The 25,694-nt window shown below is 46.9% G+C and overlaps 1 protein-coding gene across 1 annotated transcript in view; it reads right to left on the minus strand.

Moving 5' to 3' along the window:
• Positions 1-25,694, minus strand: part of KCNH3 (potassium voltage-gated channel subfamily H member 3) — an 88,366-nt gene that overhangs the window by 17,551 nt on the left and 45,121 nt on the right. The window contains exons 3-7 of the mRNA XM_034412545.3: positions 20,915-21,049; positions 8,872-9,002; positions 5,459-5,711; positions 2,702-2,859; positions 1,085-1,292 (exon numbers count right to left, since the gene is read on the minus strand). Of these exons, the coding sequence (XP_034268436.2) occupies positions 1,085-1,292; positions 2,702-2,859; positions 5,459-5,711; positions 8,872-9,002; positions 20,915-21,049 (885 nt within the window). The remainder of the gene's footprint in view (positions 1-1,084; positions 1,293-2,701; positions 2,860-5,458; positions 5,712-8,871; positions 9,003-20,914; positions 21,050-25,694) is intronic.

Genomic DNA, 25,694 nt, shown 5'->3' on the forward strand with positions numbered 1-25,694 from the left:
GGCAACTTTAAGACTTGTGGACTTCAACTCCCAGAGTTCCTTAGCCAGCTATGGGAATTCTGGGAGTTGAATTCTTAAAAGTCTTAAAAGTTGCCAAGATTGGAGAGCCCTGAGCTAGAGAATAGAAGTATCCTCAAACCTAATTCCTTTCAGAGATCAATGGAAGTGGGACTGTGAGGTCTCAGGAGCTCCTCAGGACTCCTTCCCCATTCCAGTTCTCACAAACCCCAGAGAATTTGAAAAGCCAGAAGACGAAGGGAAGCTCTCTATACAGGCCCCAAACCCAAGGTGAAATTTATCCCAATCTCTCTGCAGCTCATTCTCCCAACATCGGTCGCTTTCTTTCTCTCGCTTTTCTATGGGAGATGGTGAGCCAGAGGCAGCATTTATGAAGGATTAAAACAGCATTCCCCAATGAAGTGCCATCTGGATGTGTTGGATGTCAGTTCCTGTCATTTCACCCAGGGTGCCCGAAGGGAATGGGGCGAATCAGGAATTCGTTCCATCCCAAGTTGAAAGCCAAGGCACCGTATCAGAGAGAGGATGAATATAATTTGAAAGCATGGAGGAAAGAGATCCATCGCTAAACCAAAGATAAATTCAGAGAGCCTGGAGATCTCCCAGCTATCCTCATTTAAAAAAGAAAAAAAAAAAAAAAAGGGGGGGGGGACCCTGCTTCACCAAGTTGCAACAGTTATATCACCCTTGAGCACTGAGCCTCTCTCTCTCCACACTTCCCTAGGGATTTGGCAGCCCTACCTCAAAGCCAGTGCGGCAGTTACTTGTTAATTTGTCGCCATGCGGTCCCTAGAGTCTGCTGGAGAACGGTAATTATGGAAGAGCTCATGGTCCCCAACACGAGAGAGACTCTGCGGATTACTTCTGCCCTTGACTGGAGGTGGCCACAGCCATTCATACATGCCTTTCTGCTTCTACTTGGCCTTAACAGTGCAGCTTCCCCTGAGTTGCAACATGCAGCGGTCTGGGGAGCTCCAATTCTAATCTGGAAGAAGAAAATACTCCCCCCCCCCTCAGTTGCCCCCCTCTGAGTACCACACCAAGGAAGTTAGGCCCTGGCACGCACCTATCCCGGGCACCTGGGAGGGGCTGCTCTCAACTTCCCGCTGGCCGATGAAGTACCAGACGCAGGCAACCCAGTGAGCCAGGAGGGCAAAGACGGTCATGAGCAGGGTGAGCACCACGGCGCTGTACTGGGAGTACCGATCCAGGTTGGGCAGCAGCCGTAGTAACCGCAAGAGCCTCACCGTCTTCAGCAGGTGTGCCCCAAAGTACTGGGGGAAAAGAAAAGACCAGATATGCCTACACAGCACCCTCTGGGGTCGAGGGGGAATGTTGTGATGGCAGAAGGGAAGAAACATGGCAACGTCACCAAGGCCCCTAGCCGTGGTGGAATTCATTTTTTTTTTTTTTACTACTGGTTCTGTGGACATGGCTTGGTGGGCGTGGCAGGGGAAGGATACTGCAAAATCTGCATTCCCACCCCACTCCAGGGGAAGGTTACTGCAAAATCTCCATTCCCACCCCACTCCAAGGGAAGGATACTGCAAAATCTCCATTCCCACCCCACTCCAGGGGAAGGATACTGCAAAATCTCCATTCCCACCCCACTCTAAGGGAAGGATACTGCAAAATTTCCATTCCCACCCCACTCCAAGGGAAGGATACTGCAAAATCCCCATTCCTTCCCCGCTCCTGGGGAAAGGATATTGCAAAATCTCCATTCCCACCCCACTCTGGGGCCAGCCAGAGGTGGTATTTGCCGGTTCTCCGAATTACTCAAAATTTCCGCTACCGGGTACTCCAGAACATGTCAGAACCTGCTAAATAGCACCCCTGGCCCCTAGCCAAAGGGTACCAGGGTTGCTTTGAAGGAATACCGCTCTCTTGAATTCAATTTAATTTTAAACATCTCTGGAATACCACACCAGCAAAAGAAGAAAAAAACAGAAATGTCTTCCTTCTTTTAACCTGCTAACCAAATTATTTATAGTCATTTGGGTAGTAAGCTTAAAATGCATCCAACTGATACTTCAGTTTCTGAAGTTTCACACTGGCTTGTAATGAACTTCAGACCCAAGCATGCTCCTTGGTCCCTTCCCAACATTTCTGAGTTGCAACTACCTGGGCAAAGAGCTCTATAGGGTGCTTTGGATCCCAGAACTGATCCAAGCCCTGCACAATCGCCAACAAGCTGGAAATAACCAGACTTAGTTGCAGTCATGAACGAAGAGTCATCGCCACTAATGCAGAACTGAACAGGCCGCAAGCCTTCCCAAGGCCTTCTCTGCAGCCGTCTGTCCACACTCACACTCTCCTCATCAGTGGTCTGACCTTCTGCTGGAACAGGCATTTTTCCAGCAGGCTCAATTCAGTGGAAGGTTTCCTTAGCCACAGAGCGTTCTCTCTATTAACAGGGAAAACTCTCCTTAAAGTATCTGAGGTTCCAGATCAGGAGCCATAACTTAGAGGCCGAAACAATTCACCAGCAGTATTTTACCCAGAAATGAAATATTGAGGGAAAGACCAAGTTCAGGAAGCAATAGCGGAAAAGCCAAAATCAACTAAGTTGCAACTCTTGACTCTCTACAAAGATATACTTATGGCTGCATGAAATGGCCTTGAATAGTCCACACTTCTTCTGTGTGTGTGCCTCATCATGGAGGTTCTGAGCCCAACTCACCACGTTGACCTTGAAGGCATAGAGAAGGTCGAAGGGTAACGCTGCTAAGAGATCCAGCACAAACCAGCGGGTCAGGTAGTGTAGGAATATAGCATGAGGATCAAAGACCACCTGCCCTGATTTGCTGACAAATGTGGTGCGAAAATTCAACACGATGTCTGCAAAACAATGTAAACAACAACGATAAAAGAATGGCAAAAGTTGGCAACCGTTATGCAAGTCTTCCTTCCCTTGGTGTCTTCCAGATATCCCAAGCGGAATGGGACTTTCCGCCTCCTACCCTTGGCCGCGCCTGCTTCTCCACCAGGCTTCTGCCTTGGGGGATTCTCCTCTAGCTTTTCTAGAAAAATCCTAAACCCTATCCCAAGATTATAAATCTGACAATTCCTGGTCATGCTACCTAGGAATTGTAGAAGTTACAGAATGACACAATTCAAAGGCATCTGGTAGGAAAGGCCAGGCAATTTACCATATTTTTCAGCATATAAGACGCACCGGAGTATAAGACGCACCTACCCTTTTGGTGAGAAAAGAAGAAAATGAAATCTCCCTCTGAGCAATTTTGCCTCGTTGCAGCAAACAGCAAACAGCCTGCTTTACTTTCATTTTCGTTTTCAGCATAGCTTGATTAGCACAAGGGGAAAAAAAATCTGCTCCAGCAATTTACCTAAACAGCTGAGAGCAAATCAGCTGAGAGTTGGGAGGCCAATCCAATCAACTTGTGCTAATTAGCCTGTGTTGAAGCTGAAAGCAGCTGTTTTTTCTTGCTGTTTGCTTGCAAGGAGGTAACTGCTGCGAGGCAGAGGCCAAAGGGTGGGGGCCAGTGGGTGGGCGGGGCTACATTCGGTGTATAAGACGCACCTAAATTTTCACCCCTTTGGGGGGGGGGGAAAGGTGCATCTTATACTCCAAAAAATACGGTAATACTCTCACCAGCTGATGCTTTCAAGCTGTGAGCCCACCATCAGCTGGTTTTCTTACTGTGCAAATGGTCACTTGAGTGGAAGCCATGGAGTGACACTCATGTATAGCTGAACTTGCCCCAAACAGCTCCTTTGCCAGTGAAAGGAAATCACCTCCTGGGAAGGCCCTAGCTTGTTAGAAGTGAATCAGAAGGCCTGGGAGAGAGGCAAAAAGGTCTCCCTTAAATCAGCTTTGAGCAAGAAATCCTATGAGTTGGTCATGCAGGATCTAGCTCCATGCCCCAATTTTGATGTGGGACCACTGTTGCCAGTTCCTTAGCAATCTCCAATTTTGGAAGCAAAGAACTTTTCAGGCAGATGCCCTCAGAGCAGTGGTGATGCAGTGGTTAGAATGCAGTATTGCAGGCTATTTCTGCTGGCTGCCGGCTGCCGGCAGTTCAATTCTCACCAGCTCAAAGTTAACTCAATCTTCCATTCTTCTGAGGTCAGTAAAATGAGGATCCATATTGTTGAGGGGGCAATAGGCTGACTCTGTAAACTGCTTAGAGAGGGCTGTAAAGCATCGTGAAGCAGTATATGAGTCTTAAGTGCTATTGCTATCACAAATCTTCACAGGCTTTCCTCAAAACCAGAGCCGAGCCTTCTTGATTCCAGTTGCCAAATTCCTAAATGCAGAAATGAGCGTCTTTCTAACAGTCCCTGCACTCCAAAAACTATTAGGCCTGTAGGGCTTCAGAGTAGATCTGCATGGTTGCCCATCAAGTTCAATATTGATGGGCAACCAATATTAAAGGTAGTGCTCAACTTAGGACCAGAATTGGGACCGGAATTTCCATTGCTAAGCAAGGCGGTTGTTAAGTAAGTCATGCCTGATTTCACATTGTTTGCCATGGTTCTTAATTGAATCGCTGCAGTTGTTAAATGAATTGCATGTAATTGTGAATCAAATCCGACTTTGCTTGTCAGAAGCCAGCTGGGAATGTCACCAAAGAAAGGAAGGCATGCAAATGGCGATCCATGACCCTGGAATGCCGCAATTGTGGTAAATACATGCCAGTTGCTAGGTGCCCACATTTTCATTATGTGGCCTTAGGGATACTGTGATGATTGTAAGTGCAAAGACCAGTCAGACGTCACTTTTTTCAGTGTCGTTGTAATTTCAAGCAGTCACTAAATGAATGATTGTAAATTGAGGACAACCGGTATTTACAGTGATGATAGATAGATAGATAGATAGATAGATAGATAGATAGATAGATAATAGATATAGATAGATAGATAGATAGATAGATAGTTGATAGATAGATAGATAGATAGATAGATAGATAGATAATAGATAGATGGATAGATAGATAGATAGATGATAGATAGATAGATAGATAGATAGATAATAGATAGATAGATAGATAGATAGATAATAGATAGATAGATAGATAGATAGATAGATAGATAGATGATAGATAGATAGATAGATAGATAGATAATAGATAGATAGATAGATAGATAGATAATAGATAGATAGATAGATGATAGATAGATAGATAGATAGATAGATAGATAGATAGATAGATAATAGATAGATAGATAGATAATAGATGATAGATAGATAGATAGATAGATAGATAGATAGATAGATAGATAGATAGATAGATAATAGATAGATAGATAGATAGATAGATAGATAGATAGATAGATAGATAGATAGATAGATAGAGGAGATAGATTCTCCCCTGTCTTGGAATGTCAGGAATTAAACAGGGGATTGTTTGTATCTTAATCCTGAAGGTTGCCAACATGCCCCCCCCCTCCCAGGTGCTGATACCTGTCCCCATACCTAAGATAAAAAGGATTTCAACAGAGAGATCACAGACACTGGGGGGCGCACGAGAAGCCTCTGGAAGCCCTTCATCCTTGGTGCCATTGAAGCAGACACTGTAGGGCACTGTGACAGCCACGTACAACGTGGCCAGGAGAATCAGTCCGTCCCAGCCAGCCTTGAAGGTACCGTAATGCAGCAGGATGAATGGCGACTTGCGAGCAGCAGCTACTTTGTATTCAGGCAAGGCAGGCTTCTCACCAAACACACCCTGGAGAGAAACCAACAAGAAAGAGTAAATGCTCGGAACTGCAAGGCTAGGAATTCACTGCTAACAATGGTCACCGTGCAAAGCAGGGGTCCCAGGATTGAGCAAAGCCTCCCCACCTGGCCTATATGGGCTGGTAGGCAGGGAGACCCCGAGGAATCCATCAAGTTGATCACCGGCTGCCAGCAGTTTGGCAGATTGAATCTCACCAGGCTCAAGGTTAACTCAAGGTTAAACATTCCTGTTTCAGCAGGCCGGCCTGGCCTAACTTTCCCTTTATATTGCTTTTGATTTTATTTTAAACTGGGATGTCTTGAATTATCTAGGACCAGAGTGTTTAGTATATTTTAATTGGTTTTTTATTAACGTTTGTATTACATGTATTTTTATCGTTCGCTGTTCACCGCCCTGAGTCCCTCAGGAATAGGGTGGTATATAAATTTAATAAATAAATAAATAAATAAAATAAACTCAGCCTTCCATCCTTCTGAAGTGGGTAAAATGAGGACCTGGATTGCTGGGGGCAATAGGCTGACCCTGTAAACCGCTTAGAGAGGACTGTAAAGTATTGTAAAGCGGTATATAAGTCTAGGTGCTATTGCTATTGCTAAGTAGGGAAGTTAAGAGCGAGTAGGCGATTTTGCATCCAATTAGTCCACCACTAGATCTGCCTGCTTTTTTGGTCCTATCTTTGGGTACTGTAGTGTGATGGAATATGCACCTGCAGCATCAGAGGGGGGAATATTTTGCCAACTCAGCGCCTTCCCGGAAAGAGGCTCGGATCAAGAGACAGCACAGCCCTGAGCTGAATGGGGAAGAGGTTCAGGGTAGCCACACCCTAGAATCTCTCGGGAGAGATCTAGTACAGGGGTGTCAAACTCAAGGCCTATGGGCTGGATCTAGCCCACGGGGTGCTTAGATCTGGCCCACGGGGTCATCTTGGAAACAGCAAAGTGCCTCTGCCAGCGAAAACGGAGCTCGCAAGGGCCACATGCGGCCCTCCTGAGCTCCATTTTTGTTGGCAGAGGGTTGTAGGAGGCTGCTGCAGCCGTTTTCGCTGGGAGAGTGCTCAGGCCACCACTGGCACCCCCGACACGAGTGATGTAAAGCTGGCCACGCCCACCCTGGCCACACCCACCCCGGTCCCCTGAGGTAAAACACAACCCTGATACGGCCCTCAATGAAATCGAGTTTGACACCCCTGATCTAGTAGATTGGGAGGTTATAGCTTTCGTTTGGCAAGATTTTGTCCATTAGCTGCAAGCAAATAAAAGATTGAACTCAACCGGATCTCATTGTCTCATCTTTAGGCTTGGGTCTGACAGGTAGTAGGTTAAAGAATGTCTATTTGAAATCCTGCCTGGTGAGGCCCCTCTAAGGATCCAAAACTGACGATCTCAGGTCTACAAGTGTTGTGCCATTGCCTTGCTAACCAGGGAATTCTAGAGGATGCAGACTGAGAATAGTTAGAGGGGACCAGGATGGGCCAGGCAAGATTTAAAATCTTAAATCCTTTCCACGATTATTTTGCCCTGATCCAGTAAAGCTCAGATACATATGCCTCAGTTGCTGAATACAGATCTTCTTCACAAAATTATAGGCTTAAGAAGGATAACTAATTAAATGTGACTACTACCCATCTGTAGCCTCTGGAGGGAAGGGTGTACTGCATTTGGTTGCACGCTCCAGTAAATACACACTACTACAACTTAAACCAAATACAAGTACATTCACTGGGGCTGCCTGAGATTGCTGATATTTTCTGTGCTTTTCAATTTTTTTTTTGTTTCAGTATCTGTTTTGACTTTTGCAGTGAATGAACCTGTTCCATATTTAGTGTATGTTTAATAAAGAAATGTTGATTTTTTTAAAAAAAATATGAGCCAGCTGTTTCATTAATCAGGGTGAAGAATTGCCCTGGGCAGTAGATTTTGTGTGTTATTTATAAAATCTGTAACATATCCTTGGAAGGCAGAGCTGTGTATGCTGCTGCATGACTTATTCTTCATCCTTAAATTAGCCTTGCTCTGTCCTAAGACGTAATAAAAAATACCAACATTGAAGTGAGAATCAATTGCCAACTGCTTGGCTTCTGCATATGGAATAGAAGAGGCAAAATCATTTCAGACTGGCCTTCATTGGCATAAATTAATGTCTAGGTAATCATGGGAGTACAGGTAGTGTCCTTGAGTTATGGCCACAATTGAGCCCAAAATTTATGTTGCTAAGTGAAACATTTGTTAAGTGAGTTTGCCCCATTTTATGACTTTTCTACTATTGATTACTACTGATTTTGAGTCATTTGGGCCTGTTCCTGAAAAGGACCCGGACACAATCATTCAGATGAACATGTTACAAATATCGTGTTTCCCCGAAAATAAGACCCAGTCTTATTTTTTTATTTTGGGGTGGGGGGGATGTCTTCTGTGGCCGCTTGCAGCCAGACGCCGTGTGGCTCATCATGCAGGTGCTGCCGCTTGTGGCAGGAGGTTGTGTGGTGTGCTGCACTATTGTGTGCATGAGTAGTAGCACTGGCACGATGAGCCACATGCCCTCTGGCCGCAAGCGGTGGCACCAGCGCCACGAGCCTAGCAGTGTTCTGCCGTGAGCAGCAGCACCAGCGCAACAAGGTATGATAATTATGATAATCTGAGACGGGATCTCCTCCGTGTGAAATCAACCAATTTTGAGGTCCTCCTTCAAGCATCATCTTGTTTAGATGACAGAGCAACATCAAGTCTAGTGTCCTTCAAGATCCACAATTTTCTTTTTCTCAGGTGGTTCAAGTTTCCCCATATTCATTTAATCATGCTGATACATGAAGGCACTTTCATTTTAAGATACTTCGGAAATGTATTTCCAATGATTCCCCCTCCCCACCCAAGATTGAATAGCTTTTTGTTCCTGGTTTTCGGTATGTATGATCTTATCTCTTAATCTTTGAGACTTAATAAAATATTGCATTTTTTTTAAAAAAAAAATTGAATTGTGAACAAAAGGTTTGGAGCAGTGAGTGAAATAGTGTTACATTCCTTCTCCCCTGTGATAAACATTCAGCTCTTCCCCCTCACTCAACAAACTCAGATTCTGTATGGTCTCTTTACTTCTACCCACTAAACCTGTGAAAGTCTGTCCTTCCCTTGGCCTTGGCCTTACCACGTACCTTGTGGAGTTTGCGTTTTCCTTTGCCCTGCTTCTGGAGATGGCCTGAGAGATGATAAAGCACAGCCCGGCTTCGCCGACGATTGGCATTGAAGCCTTTAGCTCCAGCTCGGCTGTAACGTCGCCGTCCACCTAGCAAAAGGCAAATGCTGGATGGTATTTGGTACGTTAGAGCAAGAAGGGTTTGTATCTGCTCTTTCAATATTCTCAATGAGAAAATATCTCAGTATTTGAGTTTTAGAGAAATGTTTTCACCAAGCTTGGAGATGACGTCTATTGTTACAGAACCTTACATATTCAATGCTTATCTTTTAGAGGAAAAGCCTTAACTGCCTTCCTGAGAGAATACAGAATAACAGGGTTGGAAGGGACTTTGGAGGTCTTCTAGTCCAACCCCCTGCTCAGGCAAGAAACCCTATACCGTTCCAGACAAGTGACTGTCCAGTTTCTTCTTCAAAATCTCCAGTGATGAAGCACCTATAACTTCCGGAGGCAAGCTGTTCCACTGATTAATTGTTCTCACCATCAGGAATTTTTTCTTTAATTCTAGGTTGGCTCTCTCTTTGTTAAGCTTCCATCTGTTACTACTTGTTTTGTCTTCAGATGCTTTGGAGAATACGTGACCCCCTCCTCTCTGTGGCAGCCCCTCAAATATTGGAAGACTGCTATTGTGTCACCCCTGGTCCTTCTCTTCTTTGGACTAGACGAGACATTCCCAGTTCCTGCAACCGTTCACTGCATTTCATCAATATGTATCTGGTCACTAACATGACCAGGAAACTGGTCATAATGAGAAAGTAAGATATACAGTAGTACTATAGATGCCACTTCAGAAGAAATGTCTTAAATTTAATTACCTTCACTACAAAAGAATTGGAGCCTGAGAGTTAGCTTCTTCTTATTTTTGGATACTATCCTAAATGTTATTGTTGTCTTACATCAGCAGAAATATAATTGGAGAAAAAGCCCTTGCTTATTTTTATTTATTTATTATTATTATTTTGGATTTTGAGTGCCTTTGAAATTCCTTCTCTGTCAAAAATTCTGTGTTCTCTTGCATACCCTTCTTTCTAGGCCCACTTTCTGCTCTGGCATGAATACCCCTTTTTTGTTATTGTTGATTTGTGATAATCCTTCACAAGCAACAAATGGGCATCTTTCACAGATAAAGGGTTGTCAGGAATCTCCTCTAGCAGAGCAACTCTTCAGAGCTAGCAGAGGCAATTGGCTGTGTATCTATCTATTCTTCATGTGGCATCATGCTTAAGATAATAAAATAAGAGTACAGGTAGTCCTCGATTTACAACCACAATTGAACCCAAAATTTCTGTTGTTAAGTGAGCCATTTGTTAAGCGAATCTTGCTTCATTTTGCCTTTCTTGCCTCAGTTGTTAAGTGAATCACTGCAGCTGATAAGTTACCAACACATTTGTTAAGTGAATCTGGCTTCCCCATTGACTTTGCTTGTGAGAAGGTCGCAAAAGGGGACCACATGACCTTGGGACACAGCAACAGTCATAAATATGAACCAAATGCCAAGCACCTGAATTTTGATCACATGACCATGGGGATGCTGGAATGGCCATAACTGTGAAAAATGGTCAGAAGTCATTTTTTTCAGTGCTGTTGTAACTTTGAACGGTCACTAAACAAACTGTTTGTAAGCTGAGGACTACCTGTACTTTGCACATGCATCTCCAAATCTGGGAGAAGAAAAGGAGCATCCACTGCACACCATAAATCTATGGCAAAACTGTGCATCACAAGTGCAACTTAGAGGCTCAAACCAAGGGATTACTTGGAAGACCCAGACAAAGGCCCCAACTCAATGATAGAGTTTTTTTTTAATTCTGAGGATAGAGAGCCCAAACTTCAAAACTTTACCTCTGGCAGATAAACAGCTGGGAAAATTCCTGTCCCATGCCCAAGAGGGACCTGGCCAGCCAATACAAAATAGGCTCCACCAACCTCTTGGTCAGAAAGATGAAAGTCCATTATCCAGAGATACTGGTAGTTCTCTATTTATAAGCAATTGTTTAGCGACCATTTGATGTTACAATGGCACTGAAAAAAGTGATTTACGCCTGGTCCTCAGATTTACGACCCTTGCAGTAGCCCCATGGTCATGTGATCCAAATTTGGGCATTTGGCAACTGGTGTTATTTATGTCATGTGATTGTTGTTTTGCAACTTCCCAGCCAGCTTCCAACAAGCAAAGTCAATGGAAGAAGTTTGATTCGTTTAAGACAGTGTGATTCACTTAAGAACTGCAATGACTCGCTTAACAACCGTGGCAAAAAAGATCATAAAACTGGGCATGACTCAATTACTGTGGTGCTTCCAATGGAACTTCTGATTCTAGTTATGGTTGTAAGACAAGGACTACTAGTACACAACTTAAGAGCCAGAGTTGCGTACGGTCTACACTTTAGCCCTTATAGCCCCTCCAAAAGTTGCTATTGAACTTTTCCACTTCATGAGACAATCTTGTGTCTATGCATCAGGAATGATTAAAGTGAGGGGGAATTAAAGACTAATTAAATGTAATGAAAATGATTTGATATGTACACTCTGTTACATCAAATGTAATTCTTGTCTTAGCTTCATGCTATGAAACTTAGTTCTGGAACTGGGTATGTCTAGTTTAATGAAAAGAAAAACTAGGGGTGACATGATAGCAGTGTTCCAGTATCTCAGGGGCTGCCACAAAGAAGAGAGAGTCAAGCTATTCTCCAAAGCACCCGAGGGCAGGACAAGAAGCAATGGGTGGAAACTAATCAAGGAGGGAAGCAACTTAGAACTAAGGAGAAATTTCCTGACAGTTAGAACAATTAATCAGTGGAACAACTTGCCTCCAGAAGTTGTGAATGCTCCAACATTGGAAGATTTTAAGAAGAGATTGAACAAACAATTGTCTGAAATGGTATAGGGTTTCCTGCCTGAGCAGGGGGTTGGACTAGAAGATCTCCAAGGTCCCTTCCAACTCCATTCTATTCTATTCTATTCTATTCTATTCTATTCTATTCTATTCTATTCTATTCTATTCTATTCTATTCTATTCTATTCTATTCTATTCTATTCTATTCTATTCTATTCTATTCTATTCTATTCTATTCTATTCTTTCACTTTCAAGGCCTGGATCTACACACTTTTTCAAATTATGCCCTAAACCAACCTCTCCAAGGCTATGGGAGCCCTCAGTCATAAATATGTCCCACAATCTTGCAGCAGTCCACCCCATCTGGAGGACCACCAGAGGAGTGGTGAGGCTGTGCATTTCACCTGGTGATCAGTGCCTGATACAGTATTATATAGTTTTCTAGGTACCATACCTACATATGAGATATCAATGAAGTGACTTTGTCACTTCTTAAGAGCATGCATCCCTAGCCAAAATAATATTGCATGATTTTTATTGCATGATTCTAATTATGTGCAGTCATACAACAACCAAAAATATGAAGCCGCACAGTTTGCACATGTTTCCAAAAGGGCTTTGCAGGCAGGTTGCTGGGGGTTTTCCATAGATTTTTTCCCCTGCCTGCTAGTTTCTGTCCATGACAATCATGGATTTCTTTTTTTTTTTTTTGGATGCCATGTGAGCAACACATTCCCTGAACTTGTTTTCACCCTGTTCTAACTGAAAACGACTTAAGTGAATATAACAGTTTTCCATAAATGAGACAATATAGGGTCTGGAATAGGAAATAAGAGCCATGTCCCCAAAACACTGCTTTGCAGAGCAAAAGTAAAAGATCCTATAAAAACTAAGGAAAAGGAAAAAGAAAAATGGAAATAGATGGAAGGAGCAGAATTTATTTATTTATAAAATTTATTGGTAGCCCATCTTACCATAGGGCTGTGATGGCAAACCTATGGCATGCGTGCCAGAGGTGGCACGCAGCGCCCTCTCTGTGCACGTGAGCTGTCACCCCAATTCAGCTGCGCCGCGCATGAGTGCACACCTCCCACAGGCCAGCTGGTCTTCGGTTCTCTGCCAGGCATGCGTGGGGTGTGTGTGCATGCAGGGCACACCTGCACATGTGCAGAAGGGAGAGGCGTATGCGGGGGGCATGCATGCACGGGGGGTGGGGCATATGTGGGTCTGCCTGCACATGAACAGGGGGCAGGTGCATGCGCAAGGGGTGGGGCACATGCACAGGAGGAGCCCGCACATTGCATTTTGGGAGTTCGGCCACCTCCTGCCAGCCAGCTGGTTGCGCCTCCCACCAGCCAGCTGGTCTTTGGGTCTCTGCCGTGCATGTACAGGGGTGGGGCGCATGCGTGGGTGCGTGAGCGTATGTGAGGGCAGGGAGCCGCGTGTGCATGCGGGGGGCTCATGCGGGGGGCTACGTGCACATGCACGTGGGGGTGGAGTGCATGCATGGGGTGGTGCGTATGTGCAGGGGGCATTGCATTTTGGGGGTTCGGGCGCCTGTGCACGCATTCACACACTTGCACACGCGCTTTGGGCACTTGGTCCGAAAAAAGTTAGCCATCACTGCCATAGGGTAACTGTGGGCGGCTTACAGTTACATAAAATCTAAAACATAAAAAGTTAAATTCAAACATTAAAACCAAGGACGCATGGGGGAGGGCAGGGGCGGAGGGGGGGAGGGGGATCTGCTATTACTCAATCAACCACCTCCATTGCGCCGTTCCCCCACTGGGGCCACAAGCTGACTTGCAAAGCCACATCTTTAGGCCCTTACGAAAGGATAGGAAGATTTGGGCCAACCTCACATGGGGGGACAAGATGTTCCAGAGGGCAGGAGCAACAGCAGAGAAGGCCCTCCTCCTGGATCCCGACATCCAGAATAATTGGGTTGATGGGACCAATAGCATGCTTCCTCTGCCAGCATGAGTGGTATAGGCCCATCCCAGCGAGGTGAATAGTAACCCTCAAGTAGCCTGGACCCCTGCCATGAAGGGCTTTAAAGCAGTGGTGAAATGTAAAATTTGTTATTACCAGTTCTGTGGGCGTGGCTTGGTGGTGGTGGTAATATGACTGAGTGGGCGTGGCCAACTTTTTTTTTTTAACTTTTAAAACCATTTTTTCTACAACCTCTTCAGCTGAAGAAGTTGTACAAAAAATGCTTTTAAAGCCTCTGACGATCCCAGCTGACTTGCCTGGTCGGCAGAAGCTTTTTTTCCTTTTAAAAACATTTTTTCTATAACCTCTTCAGCTGAAGAGGTTGTAGAAAAAATGCTTTTAAAAGACTCTGATGATCCCAGCTGAGCCGCGTGATCATCAGAGGCTTTTTTTTTACTTTTAAAAGCATTTTTTCAGCCAAAGAGGTTGTAGCAAAAATGCTTTTAAAAATTAAAAAAAAGCCTCTGATGATTGTGTGGCTCAGCTGTGCAATGGGGGGGGCAGGGATTTTTGCTACCGGTTCTCCAAACCACCCGCCTCCATCGCTACCGGATCGGGCGATCCTGTCTGAACCGGGAGCATGTCACCCCTGCTTTAAAGGTGATCACCAAGACCTTGAATTGCACCCAGAAGCAAACTGGTAACCAATGCAGCTTATGGATCAGTGGTGTCACAGGGGCCATTCTTGGGGGCCCCAAATTACTCGAGCTGCCGTACTCTGCACCAGCTGTAGCTTCCAAATAGTCTTCAAGGGCAACCCCATGTAGAGCATATTACAGTAGTCCACTTGCGAGATGACTAGGGACTGAACCACTGAGTGAATACACATGCAGCTTAGAGAGGCAAAAATCAATACAGTTAGTCCTTGACTTAGGACTCACCATTGGGACTGGAATTTGGATTGCTAAGTGATGTGTTTGTTAAGCTGTGTGCGACTGAACCCAATTTTACCATCATTTCTACCACAATTGTTAGGAGAATCACAGTGATCGTTGAGCAGATCATGAGATCATTAAAATAATTCATGTTATCGTTAAGCAAATCTTTCTTCCGCAAGTGACTTTGCTTGTTGGAAGGCAGCTGGAAAGGTTGTAAATTGTGATCATGGGGCCATAAAACACGGCAACTGTCATAAATGTGAGCCTCCTGCCAGCCACGCCTCTGAATTGCGATCATTTGGCCGTGGCCATGGGGGTGATGCGATGGTTGTAACTTCAAGGATGGATCCTAAGTTACTTTTTCCAAAGCCTTTGGGAACTTCAAACCATTGTTAATGAATAGTTGTAAGCCGAGAGCTTCCTCTAAGGGCCACTCTAGTCCTGCAGTTTTAAGGACAATCTGATGATGAATATTATGCTTCATTTGGTCCTGAGATGAAAGCAGCTAATGACTGGTGAAATCACAGCAGGATTTCTAATTGTCAGGGAACAGGATTCTGATCTCTGTATAATTCTTTAGTCTTATAGTGATTGCCCAAAACACACAGAACATACACACATGGTCAACATGTTCAGCATGCTGAGATCAGGGGTGGGTTCTACATTTTTTTACTACCGGTTCTGTGGGTGTGGCTTATTTTGTGGGCATGGCTTGGTAGGGGGGGTTAATGTGACTGGGTGGGCGTGGCCAACTTTTTTTTTTTTAACTTTTAAAAGCATTTTTTCTACAACCTTAAGAGGTTGCAGAAAAAAATGCTTTTAAAAGCCTCTGACGATCAGGCAACTCAGCTGGGATCGCCAGAGGCTTTTAAAGACATTTTTTTTCTACAACCTCTTCAGCCGAAAAGGCTGTAGAAGAAATATTTTTAAAAGTTTTTTTAAAAAAAGCCTCTGATGAGGTGGATGGGGTAAGTGAGCGGCGACCGGGATGGAGACCGGTTTGTGGGCATGGCCAGCCAATGTTATTACCGGTTCTCCGAACTACTACAAATTTTCACTACCGGTTCTTGCGAACCGATGAGAATCGGGAGCAACCCACCACTGGCTGAGATGCTCCTTATTTATTCCATAAATCTTACTGCTAAAATTGTATTAGTGGTATGTTTGCTTGGAACATCCATACCAGGGGTGAAATGCTCCCGGTTCAGACCGACTCGAGCAAGTAGGTAGCAATGGCGGCGGGCAGTTCGGAGAACTGGTAGCAAAAATCCCTACCCCCGCCCCCCATGCCCAGTTGAGCCGCGCGATCATCAGAGCCTTTTTTTTCTTTTAAATGGCTCTGACCAGCCAAGCTCTGACGATCCCAGCAGGCAACTTCAGCTTGGATCGCCAGAGCCATGTAAAAGAAAAAAAAACTTTTTTCCTTTTAAATGGCTCGTAGCAAAAATCCCTCCCCCTCCCCCACTCAGCTTGCTTACCTTAGCTGCTGGTCGCAACGCCTTGCTGTAACTCCTGCAATCCAATGCATCAGCAAGCAACTGAATCTCCCTGCCTGCTTGATTGCAGGCAGGGAGTTGTGGACTTCAACTCCCAGAATTCCTCAGTCAGCAAAGCAAAGCTGGCTGAGGAATTCTGGGAGTTGAACTCTACAAGTCTTAAAGTTGCCAAGGTTGGAGACCCCTGTTTTATTGGGTAAGTTTTTTTCCCCTTTGGGAGCTTTAAAAAAATAGTTAATTGGGGTTTTTTTTAGTTGTTCTTTTTTTAGACCTAGCCATTTAAAGTTTAGGAAGTTTTAAATTTAGCTGCTTTTATATAAAAATAAAAATAAAATAAAATAAAATAATATTTGTGCAGCTTTCTGAGATTTAGTGTGTTTCTGTAGTGTTTCATTCTAACTACACAAACACACAAAATCTCACAAAGCTGTATGTGGAATTTTGTGTGTGTAAAGTGTGAAAGTTGTTTTTTTGGGCTTTTTGTGGCTGTGTGAGGTTCCTGCTTGTTGCAGGGGCCATTTTGGGTCTAGCACAGCTGCTTTTACATTGTGGGTGAGCCAGTTGTGTTGTGTTGTGTTATGTGTGTGTAAAGTGTGAAAGTTGGTTTTTTGGGCGTTTTGTGGCTGTGTGAGTTTCCTGCTTGTTGCAGGGGCCATTTTGGGTCTAGCACAGTTGCTTTTATATTGTGGGTGAGCCAGTTGTTGGGCCCAGAGGGGGGTGTCCCTCTGACTGAATTGTGTCCACCAGGCTTCCGGGTGCTGCACCAGCCAAGGGCCCAGGGTAGGGGAGGGGTGGTGGTGGTGGTTATTAGGGAGGTCTTTAGTCCGCGGGATGTCACTGCTCCGAAGATTGATGGATGTGAGGCCCTCCTCATGAGGTGGGGCCTGTACAGCCAGTTGGGCTTGTTGATTGCGTACCTGTCTCCCAGCTGTGTATCAACAGCCCTGCTCGGGCTACTCAACGCCCTCTCGGAGCTGGTGGTGGAGTTTCCCAGACTTATTGTTCTGGGGGACTTCAATCTGCCATCTCTGGGTGTGGCTTCGGGGGCGGCTCGGGAGTTCATGGCTTCCATGGCAGTTATGGACCTGACTCAGATTATTCAGGGCCCGACTCATGGGGGGGGCCACACGCCCGATCTTGTTTTTGTCTCGGAGCAGTGGTGAGTGGGGCTCAGTGGGGGATCGCCTTTGATTTATCCCCTGTCATGGACCGCCCACTATCTCCTTCGGCTAGGCTTCTGCTACGCCGCCCCTCCTCGCTGGGAGGTGGAATCGACCATCTGGTTCCGCCCCAGGCACCTGATGGACCCTAAGAGGTTCCAGACAGAGCTTGGGATGATCCCACTCTCTCTCTCCCACGCCCCGGCCACGACCCTGGTGGAGGCCTGGGAAGAGGCTGCTGCTGGGGCTCTGGACCAGGTCATTCCTTTGCGGCCTCTGACTCATCGCAGACCCCGGTTGGCTCCCTGGTTTACTGAGGAGCTCCGGGGGATGAAGCGGCATAGACGAGGCCTAGAGAGCTGTTGGAGAGCCAGTCGTTCCGAATCTGACCGATTTCAGTTAAGGTCGGCCACACGGGCCTACCTGGTGGAGTTGGCAATGGCAAAACGCCGCTACTTCACCAATGTCATTGCATCTGCAGAGAATCGTCCGGCTGCCCTGTTCAGGGTGTCCTGCTCCCTCTTAAATCAGAGGTTGAGGGAAGACCCTTTACAGGGATGAGCCGAGGAGTTTGGTCAGCACCTGTCGGACAAAATCGCTCAGATTCGGGACGGCCTGGACTCTGACTGGACAGAGTCAGACGGGGGTGAGATAGCGTCTTGTGCTTTGGGAAGTTTGACTCTGTTACCCAAGAGGAAGTGGACAGGATCATGGGGAAGCTTTGTGCAGCCACATGTGTGTTGGACCCGTGTCCCTCCTGGCTGGTTTATTCAGCCCGGGAGGTGACATGAGGCTGGATCCAAGCGGTGATAGCGGCTTCTTTGAGGGAGGGTAACTTCCCGACCGCCTTGAAGGAGGCGGTGGTGAGGCCCCTCCTCAAGAAGCCGGCCTTGGATCTAGCTGTTTTAAGTCATTTTCGTCCAGTCTCCAACCTCCGCTTTTTAGCGAAGGTTGTCGAGAATGTGGTGGCACGTCAGCTTCCGCTGGTCCTGGATGAAGTGGATTACCTTGACCCGTACCAATCGGGTTTCAGGCCTGGGTACAGCATGGAGATGGCATTGGTCGCGCTGGTGGATGATCTCTGGAGGGCCCGGGACAGAGGTTATTCCTCTGTTCTGGTCCTATTGGATCTTTCGGTGGCATTTGATACCGTCGACCACAGTATCCTGCTGCGTTGCCTCGAGGGATTGGGAGTGGGGGGCACTGTTTTACGGTGGTTTTCCTCCTACCTCTTGGGTCAAACGCAAGCGGTGTTGACAGGGGGCAGAGATCGACCTCGAGGCCCCTCACTTGTGGGGTGCCCCAGGGGTCAGTCCTCTCGCCCCTCCTGTTCAACATCTATATGAAGCCGCTAGGGGAGATCATCCGTGGTTTTGGGGTGAGGTATCATCAGTATGCTGATAATACTCAGCTCTTTATTTCCACCCTGAACCCACCCAATGATGCCCTCGACGTGATGGCCTGGTGCCTGGGTCTGGATGGGTAGAAACAGACTGCAACTCAACCCGGCCAAGACCGAGTGGCTGTGGGTACCGGCATCTTGGTTCAGGGGAGAGGTGCCATCGCTGAAGGGGCACCTTCAGGGGGTGAAGGGGGTGAAGTTTTGCCCCCTGTAGACAGGGGGCGTAACTTGGGCGTCCTCCTGGATTCACGGTTGAGTTTAGAAGATCATATAACGACCGTGACCAGAGGGGCATTCGCCCAGATACGTCTGGTGCACCAGTTGCGTCCCTACTTGGACCGAGATGCCCTACGCACAGTTACTCATGTGCTGGTCACCTCACGGATTGACTACTGCAACGCTCTCTACATGGGGCTGCCCTTGAGGACCACTCGGATGCTTCAGCTAGTGCAAAATGCAGCCGCGCGGGTTGTGATGGGAGAATCCCGATACTCCCATGCTACACCTCTCCTGCACTGCTTGCATTGGTTACCGGTTGCCCTCCGGGTGAGATTCAAGGTGCTGGTAATGACCTATAAAGCCCTACATGGCTTAGGACCAGGATATTTGGCGGACCACCTACAGCCAGCAACGATATCCCATCGCCCGGTTCACGCCCATAGAGAGGGCCTGCTCAATGTGCCGTCGGCTGGACAGTGCCAGCTGGCGGCCCCCAGGGGTAGAGCCTTCTCAGTGGGTGCGCCCACGCTCTGGAATCAACTTCCCTTGGAGCTCCGATTAGCGCCTGACCTTCGCACCTTCCGTCATGAATTAAAAACTTGGCTTTTTAAATCGCTTGACCTGTTCTGATGGGGGGTTTTTAAGGGTTAAATTTTAAATTTTTAGATTTTAGATTTTATTTTGCATTGTGGCTTGTGTTTTTATTATTGTGAGCCACCCTGAGTCCATTGGGAGATAGGGCGGCATATAAGCCGAATAAAATAAATAAATAAATAAATAAATAAATAAATAAATGGTAGTGGGTTAATCCTATCATGTCCTGAAGCTGAAGGTCTTTTGTTTTGTAGATAGGCTGGCCCAATCTTTCTTATGCACACAAAATATCTGCAGGTGGGGGGGGGGGAGGCTTTTAAGAAAGACTGAGTCTGCTTTGTCTTTAAGAGCATGTTTCTCCATTTCTCCCTTTGGGGAAATATAATATTCTGCCTTTTTAATATTTCCCAAAATATTTCATTCTTCTAGGAGGGGGGCTTCCCACAAACCACTGCTACACCAGAATGATCATTGGGCGGGATATACTAACATTATCAAAAGGGCTCAACTCTGCAAAGGCTGACACTACATGAGTATTAATGGATATCATTTAGAACAATAAAGAAATCAGTGGGAAAAAAGGGAGAACAGAAAGTGCAACATTTTCACATCATGTTCATACTTTATAAAGAAATGAAGACAACTGAAAATAGACTGAATTAGCTGCATGGACGGCTAATTAATGAAAGCTCAAGTTCCACTAGTAACTTCATATGGTGTTTGGTGAATAATATACAGTGATATGCCAAAGAACAGCTTTCTGGCACAACTCCTGTGTCTGTAACAATGCATGACATATCAACAGTTTCATCAGCCTTGAGATGAGGAAGATTCATCTATTAGAGTTCTGTATTCCAATTGGAAAAGGCCTAGGATCCCTACCAGCAGACTGAGTCTTCAGCTGTGCTACCATGAGGTCCTACAAGTCTTTCCTTGGCATCTGAAGCAGTTTTATTTACATGCTCTCTTAACTCCATTTCAGTTATGCGCCTCTGAACATTTGTTTGCAGAATGCTTGACTCTCATTTTGAGAACCGTGCGTGGACTAAAAATCACAGGGTGGTAACCAGAAGGAGAGGGAGAAAACACTGCTACGATCATCATCATCATCATCATCATCATCATCATCATCATCATCATCATCCAACATTTGAAGGAAGGAAGACATTCCTTATTGATCTCACAATTTCTTGAGGATTCTTAAGCCTCTGTGATCCAGTAACCCATCTCCCAGGTATGTGGCAATACAACTCCCATCATGCCATAGCCAGCATGTACAATGGAGCGTGGGGGAGTTGTATTCCAAGATCTCAGGAGGCCACGAATTGGTGCCCTCATAGATAAGGTTGTACCCCAGTTTACAAATTTTTCCTTTACTCCACCTCCTCCCAACCACACCTCCATCACTAGCTTTATCTCACCTCCTTCCTTCCAGTTTTCTGCGGACGCTCTGGTTTTGGTCTCTGTGATGTCTTTGTGGGAGACTAGAAAAAGGGCCACTTCCCCCTTTTCATTCTTGATAGGCACCACATCCAAGAGACACCAGAAAGGGACACCTAAAAGATAAGGAGCCGTGTGAGTTGATGATCCTGGGATGTGGGTCAGGGAATGATCTTCTCTACTGCCATCCCCAGCATCATCTTTTTCTGCTGTTGCAAACTCTTTCTGGAGACCTAGGAAATGGCGGGAAAGAAAAGCAGGTCGGCAACTCTTCACAGAAGGCTCAGTGTAAAAGATGTGGCTTTACTGAGCAAAGAGATTGCTGCTCCCAGGTTCTGAAAATCCCAAATAAGGGGGTGCCAGCTTTCCTCCTGCTTTCCTATACTTCCTGTACAAGCAAGGACCATTCTATTCAGACTGGCTTTTGACCATCAAGGTCGCATGTGTTATGCTGTGCTAAATGGGTGATATCTGCACTACTGCATCAGTAGTGGCCAAAATTGTGGAAACCTTTTGGAAAAAGTGTATTTTCTAAAACTAGCTAATAACACCACTTTTCTTTGGAGTAGTACCATAAAATTATATACCAATGGAAAGGTAATTTAATCAAAAATGTAATGCAATAACTTTTATGAATGATTTGCTATTAGAATGGCAGTTACAGTATAAAGAAGAAAAGTGAAATACATAGAAAAAACAAGACATACAAAAATTATCACGACAGAAAAAAATGAGATATAAAAACATTATCATGTCAGTTAATACTTAGTTGGGTAACCTTTAGCATGAATTACGGCCTTACAATGTCTTCCCATGGAGTGAACTAAGTCTTTGAGTTCTGCAGCTGTTATAATGTGAAACCAAGATTGCTTCTATTAACTGGGTTTTATTGCTGGGTCGCTTCTGACTAGCAAGTTTTTTTAGTCGGCTCCATAGATTTTTCATTTCATTCATTTTTTTCATTTTATTAAATTTGTATACCGCCCTACTCCCAAAGGACTCAGGGCGGTGAACAGCCATAGAATAAAACATATAAATACAAAATTTAAAATAGAATAAAACAAATTAAATAATTTGGCTGAATTTTAAAACCCCAATAATTTAAAACCAAATTTAAAATTTCCATTTAAAAAGGGGAAAAATCTTAGGTCAGGCCAGCTTGATGAAATAAGAACGTCTTGAGCGCGCGACGGAAGGTGCGCAGATCTGGGATCCTCCGTATCTCCGGTGGGAGCTCGTTCCAGATAGTAGGTGCCCCCACAGAGAAGGCTCTCCCCCTGGGGGCCGCCAGTCGACATTGTTTGGCCGACGGCACCCGGAGGAGCCCCTCTCTATGGGAGCGTATTGGTCGGTGGGAGGCTATTGGTGGTAGCAGGCGGTCCCATAAATAACCAGGTCCTAAGCCATGGAGTGCTCTAAAGGTGATAACCAAAACCTTGAAGCACACTCGGAAGACCACCGGGAGCCAGTGCAGCTCGCGCAGGAGAGGCGTTACATGGGAGCGCCACATCGCTCCCATCACCACCCGCGCGGCTGCACTCTACGCCAGTTGGAGCCTCCGAGTGCTCCTCAAGGGGAGCCCCATGTAGAGAGCGTTACAATAGTCCAGACGGGAGGTGACGAGGGCATGAGTGACCGTGCGTAACGAGTCCAGATCTAGAAAGGGACGCAACTGGCGGATCAGGCGAACCTGATGAAAAATCCTCCTGGTCACAGCCGTCAGGTGGTCTTCTAAAGACAACCGTGAATCCAGGAGGACACCCAAGTTGTGAGCCCTTTCTGTGGGGGCCAATGATTTGCCCCCAATAGTCAGCGATGGCACCAGCTGACTATATCGGGACGTCGGAAACCACAGCCACTCGGTCTTGGATGGGTTGAGCCTGAGCCTGTTTCTCCCCATCCAGATCCGTACGGCCTCCAGGCACCGGGACATCACTTCAAGGGCATCATTGGGGTGGTCTGGGGTGGAGATGTACAGCTGGGTGTCGTCAGTGTACTGGTGGTACTCCAGCCCGAAACCACGGATGATCACACCCAGCGGCTTTACATAAATGTTGAACAAAAGGGGCGAGAGGACCGATCCTTGTGGCACCCCACATATAAGGGGCCTCGGGTCAACCTCTGTCCCCCTGTCAACACAGACTGCGACCGGTCGGAGAGAAAGGAGGAGAACCACCGTAGTACGGTGCCTCCCACCCCCAACTCTTCCAACCGGTGCAGCATGATATCATGGTCGATGGTATCAAAAGCCGCTGAGAGATCTAACAGGACCAGGACAGAGGAGCACCCCCTGTCCCGAGCCCTCCAGAGATCATCCACGAACGCAACCAATGCCGTTTCCGTGCTGTACCCAGGCCTGAAGCCCGACTGGAATGGATCTAGATACGTTGTTTCATCCAGATACTGGGGGAGCTGTCGCACAACCACACTCTCAACAACCTTCGCCACAAAGCAAAGGTTGGAGACTGGACGATAGTTAGCCAATACTGCCGGGTCAAGGGAAGGCTTCTTGAGGAGAGGTCTCACCACCGCCTCTTTCAAGCAGTGGGAAAGACACCCTCGCCCAATGAAGCATTTATAATCCCCTGGAGCCAGCCTCGCGTCACCTCCCGGGAAGCCAGCACTAACCAGGAGGGGCACGGGTCCAACAAACATGTGGTCGCATTCAATCTACCCAGAATCCTGTCCACGTCCTCAGGGGTCACAGGATCAAACTCATCCCAGATAACATTCTCAGGACCTGCCTCCGTCATCCCTGCTGGATCTACCCAGTCGGAGTCCAGATCTTCCCGAATCTGAGTGATTTTGTCATACAGATACTGAACCAAATCCTCGGCTCTTCCCTCCAAGGGGTCCTCCCTCGCTTCCTGGTAGAGCAGGGAGCGGGTCACCCTAAACAGGGCGGCCGGGCGATTATCTGATGATGCAATAAGAGCAGCGAAATGGGTGCATTTTGCTGCTTTTATCGCCACTAGGTAATTCTTAATATGAGATCTTACCAGTGTCCGGTCAGATTCAGTACGACTGGCCCTCCAACTACTCTCTAGGCGTCTGTTCCGGCGCTTCATCTCCCTCAGCTCCTCGGTGAACCAAGGAGCCAGGTGAAATCAGTGCCGGGTCAGAGGCCGCAAAGGCACAACTCGATCCAGAGCTCCAGCGGCCGCCCTATCCCAGGCGGCCACTAGGTCTCTAGTCGAGGCGTGAGCCAGAACCTCGGGGATTGGCCCAAGCTCCATCTGGAACCTATCAGGTTCCATCAGGCGCCTGGGGCGGTACCATCTTATTGGTTCCACCTCCCTGCGGCAGGGTGCAGCGGTTCGAAGGTGAAGGCAAAGGAGAGAGTGATCCGACCATGACAAGGGCTTGATGACTATATCCCCTATCTCGAAATCACTCAGCCACTGTCCAGAGACAAAAACCAAGTCCAGTGTGTTTCCCCCCATGTGCGTAGGGCCATGAATTAGCTGGTTCAGGTCCATAGCCATCATGGAAGCCATGAACTCCCGAGCCACCTCAGACGCGTCACCCACGGACAGCAGGTTAAAATCCCCCATGACCATATGTCTGGGGATATCAACCGCCACCGCGGTGATCACATTGAGTAGCTCAGGCAGGGCTGCTGCCAGGTGGCAGGGAGCCAGGTACGTGATCAGCAAACCCATCTGAACCCCATGCCCCCACTTCACAAGGAGGGTCTCACAGCTGGCTGTCTGAGGAACAGTGGCCTCCCTCGGCCTAAGGCCTTCTCTAATAATAACCGCTACTCCCCCTCCCCTCCCCTGGGACCTCGGCTGATGGAATGCCTGGAAGCCTGGTGGGCACATTTCTACCAGAGGGACCCCTCCCTCCGGGCCCAACCAGGTCTCCATAATACCCGCCATTTCCGCTCCCCCCTCCTGAACAAGATCACAGATGAGGGGGGCTTTATTTGCTATGGACCTGGCATTGCACAACATCAGTCAAAGGCCTGGGCCCTGAGGGTCTGTACAACCTGAAGAACGAGTGGAGCCTTGGGGGCCGGAGCACGCTACTGCTCGAAGACAGCGGGTGTGCGCTCCCTTAACATGATATGGCCCCCTGCTCCCGCCATATCTACCCCCCCCACTCACAGTACCGATGGTAAAAACACAATCTGGACAAGCTCGACCCTTCCCCATTACCTCCAGATCCCCTACCCCCTCCGCCGCGCATAGTGGCCAGGCCCGACCCTCCCCTTGGTGGGTTATCCCCCAAACCCACGACCCTAGTTCCAATTTTACCCTCCCCCCCAGGACCCCTTAAAAGTTTAACCAAAAATTTACATAAAAAAACCCTCAACCCCCTCTTCGCAGCATGCCACCTCTCTGGGTTCCAAAACCCGTCATCGAGGTAGGCCCTCGATAACGTGGAGGGCCAGACCTGCGAGAGGGGGGAGTCTCGCAGCGCAAGAAGCTCAATGGTTGAGTACATCCACAAAATGGGAAAGGGTGAAGATGGCATCTGGCCAGGGTTCCATAGAGTCTAAAGGTCCTAAAGACAAAGAGGCAGCAACAAAAGCGTGGGTAACTGGACTCCACTGTCCTCTCACGACCGTGGGAGGAGCCCCATGCCATTTCGGTAAGTCTAAGGGATGTTCCTCCCAGACATCCTCTCACAATGTCTGGCCAGATGGAATATGCTATGGAGAAGTTCAAAAGCTGTCCCCTCTGATAAGGAATGGCAGTAGTAACCCGGACTCCCTGGGAACCCACTTCAAAGCTGTCCGTTTGTCCTACAGTCGGG

The sequence above is a fragment of the Pantherophis guttatus genome, chromosome 2 (genome assembly GCF_059756535.1).
Source record: "Pantherophis guttatus breed Tessera chromosome 2, ASM5975653v1, whole genome shotgun sequence".
Classification (NCBI taxonomy): domain Eukaryota; kingdom Metazoa; phylum Chordata; class Lepidosauria; order Squamata; family Colubridae; genus Pantherophis; species Pantherophis guttatus.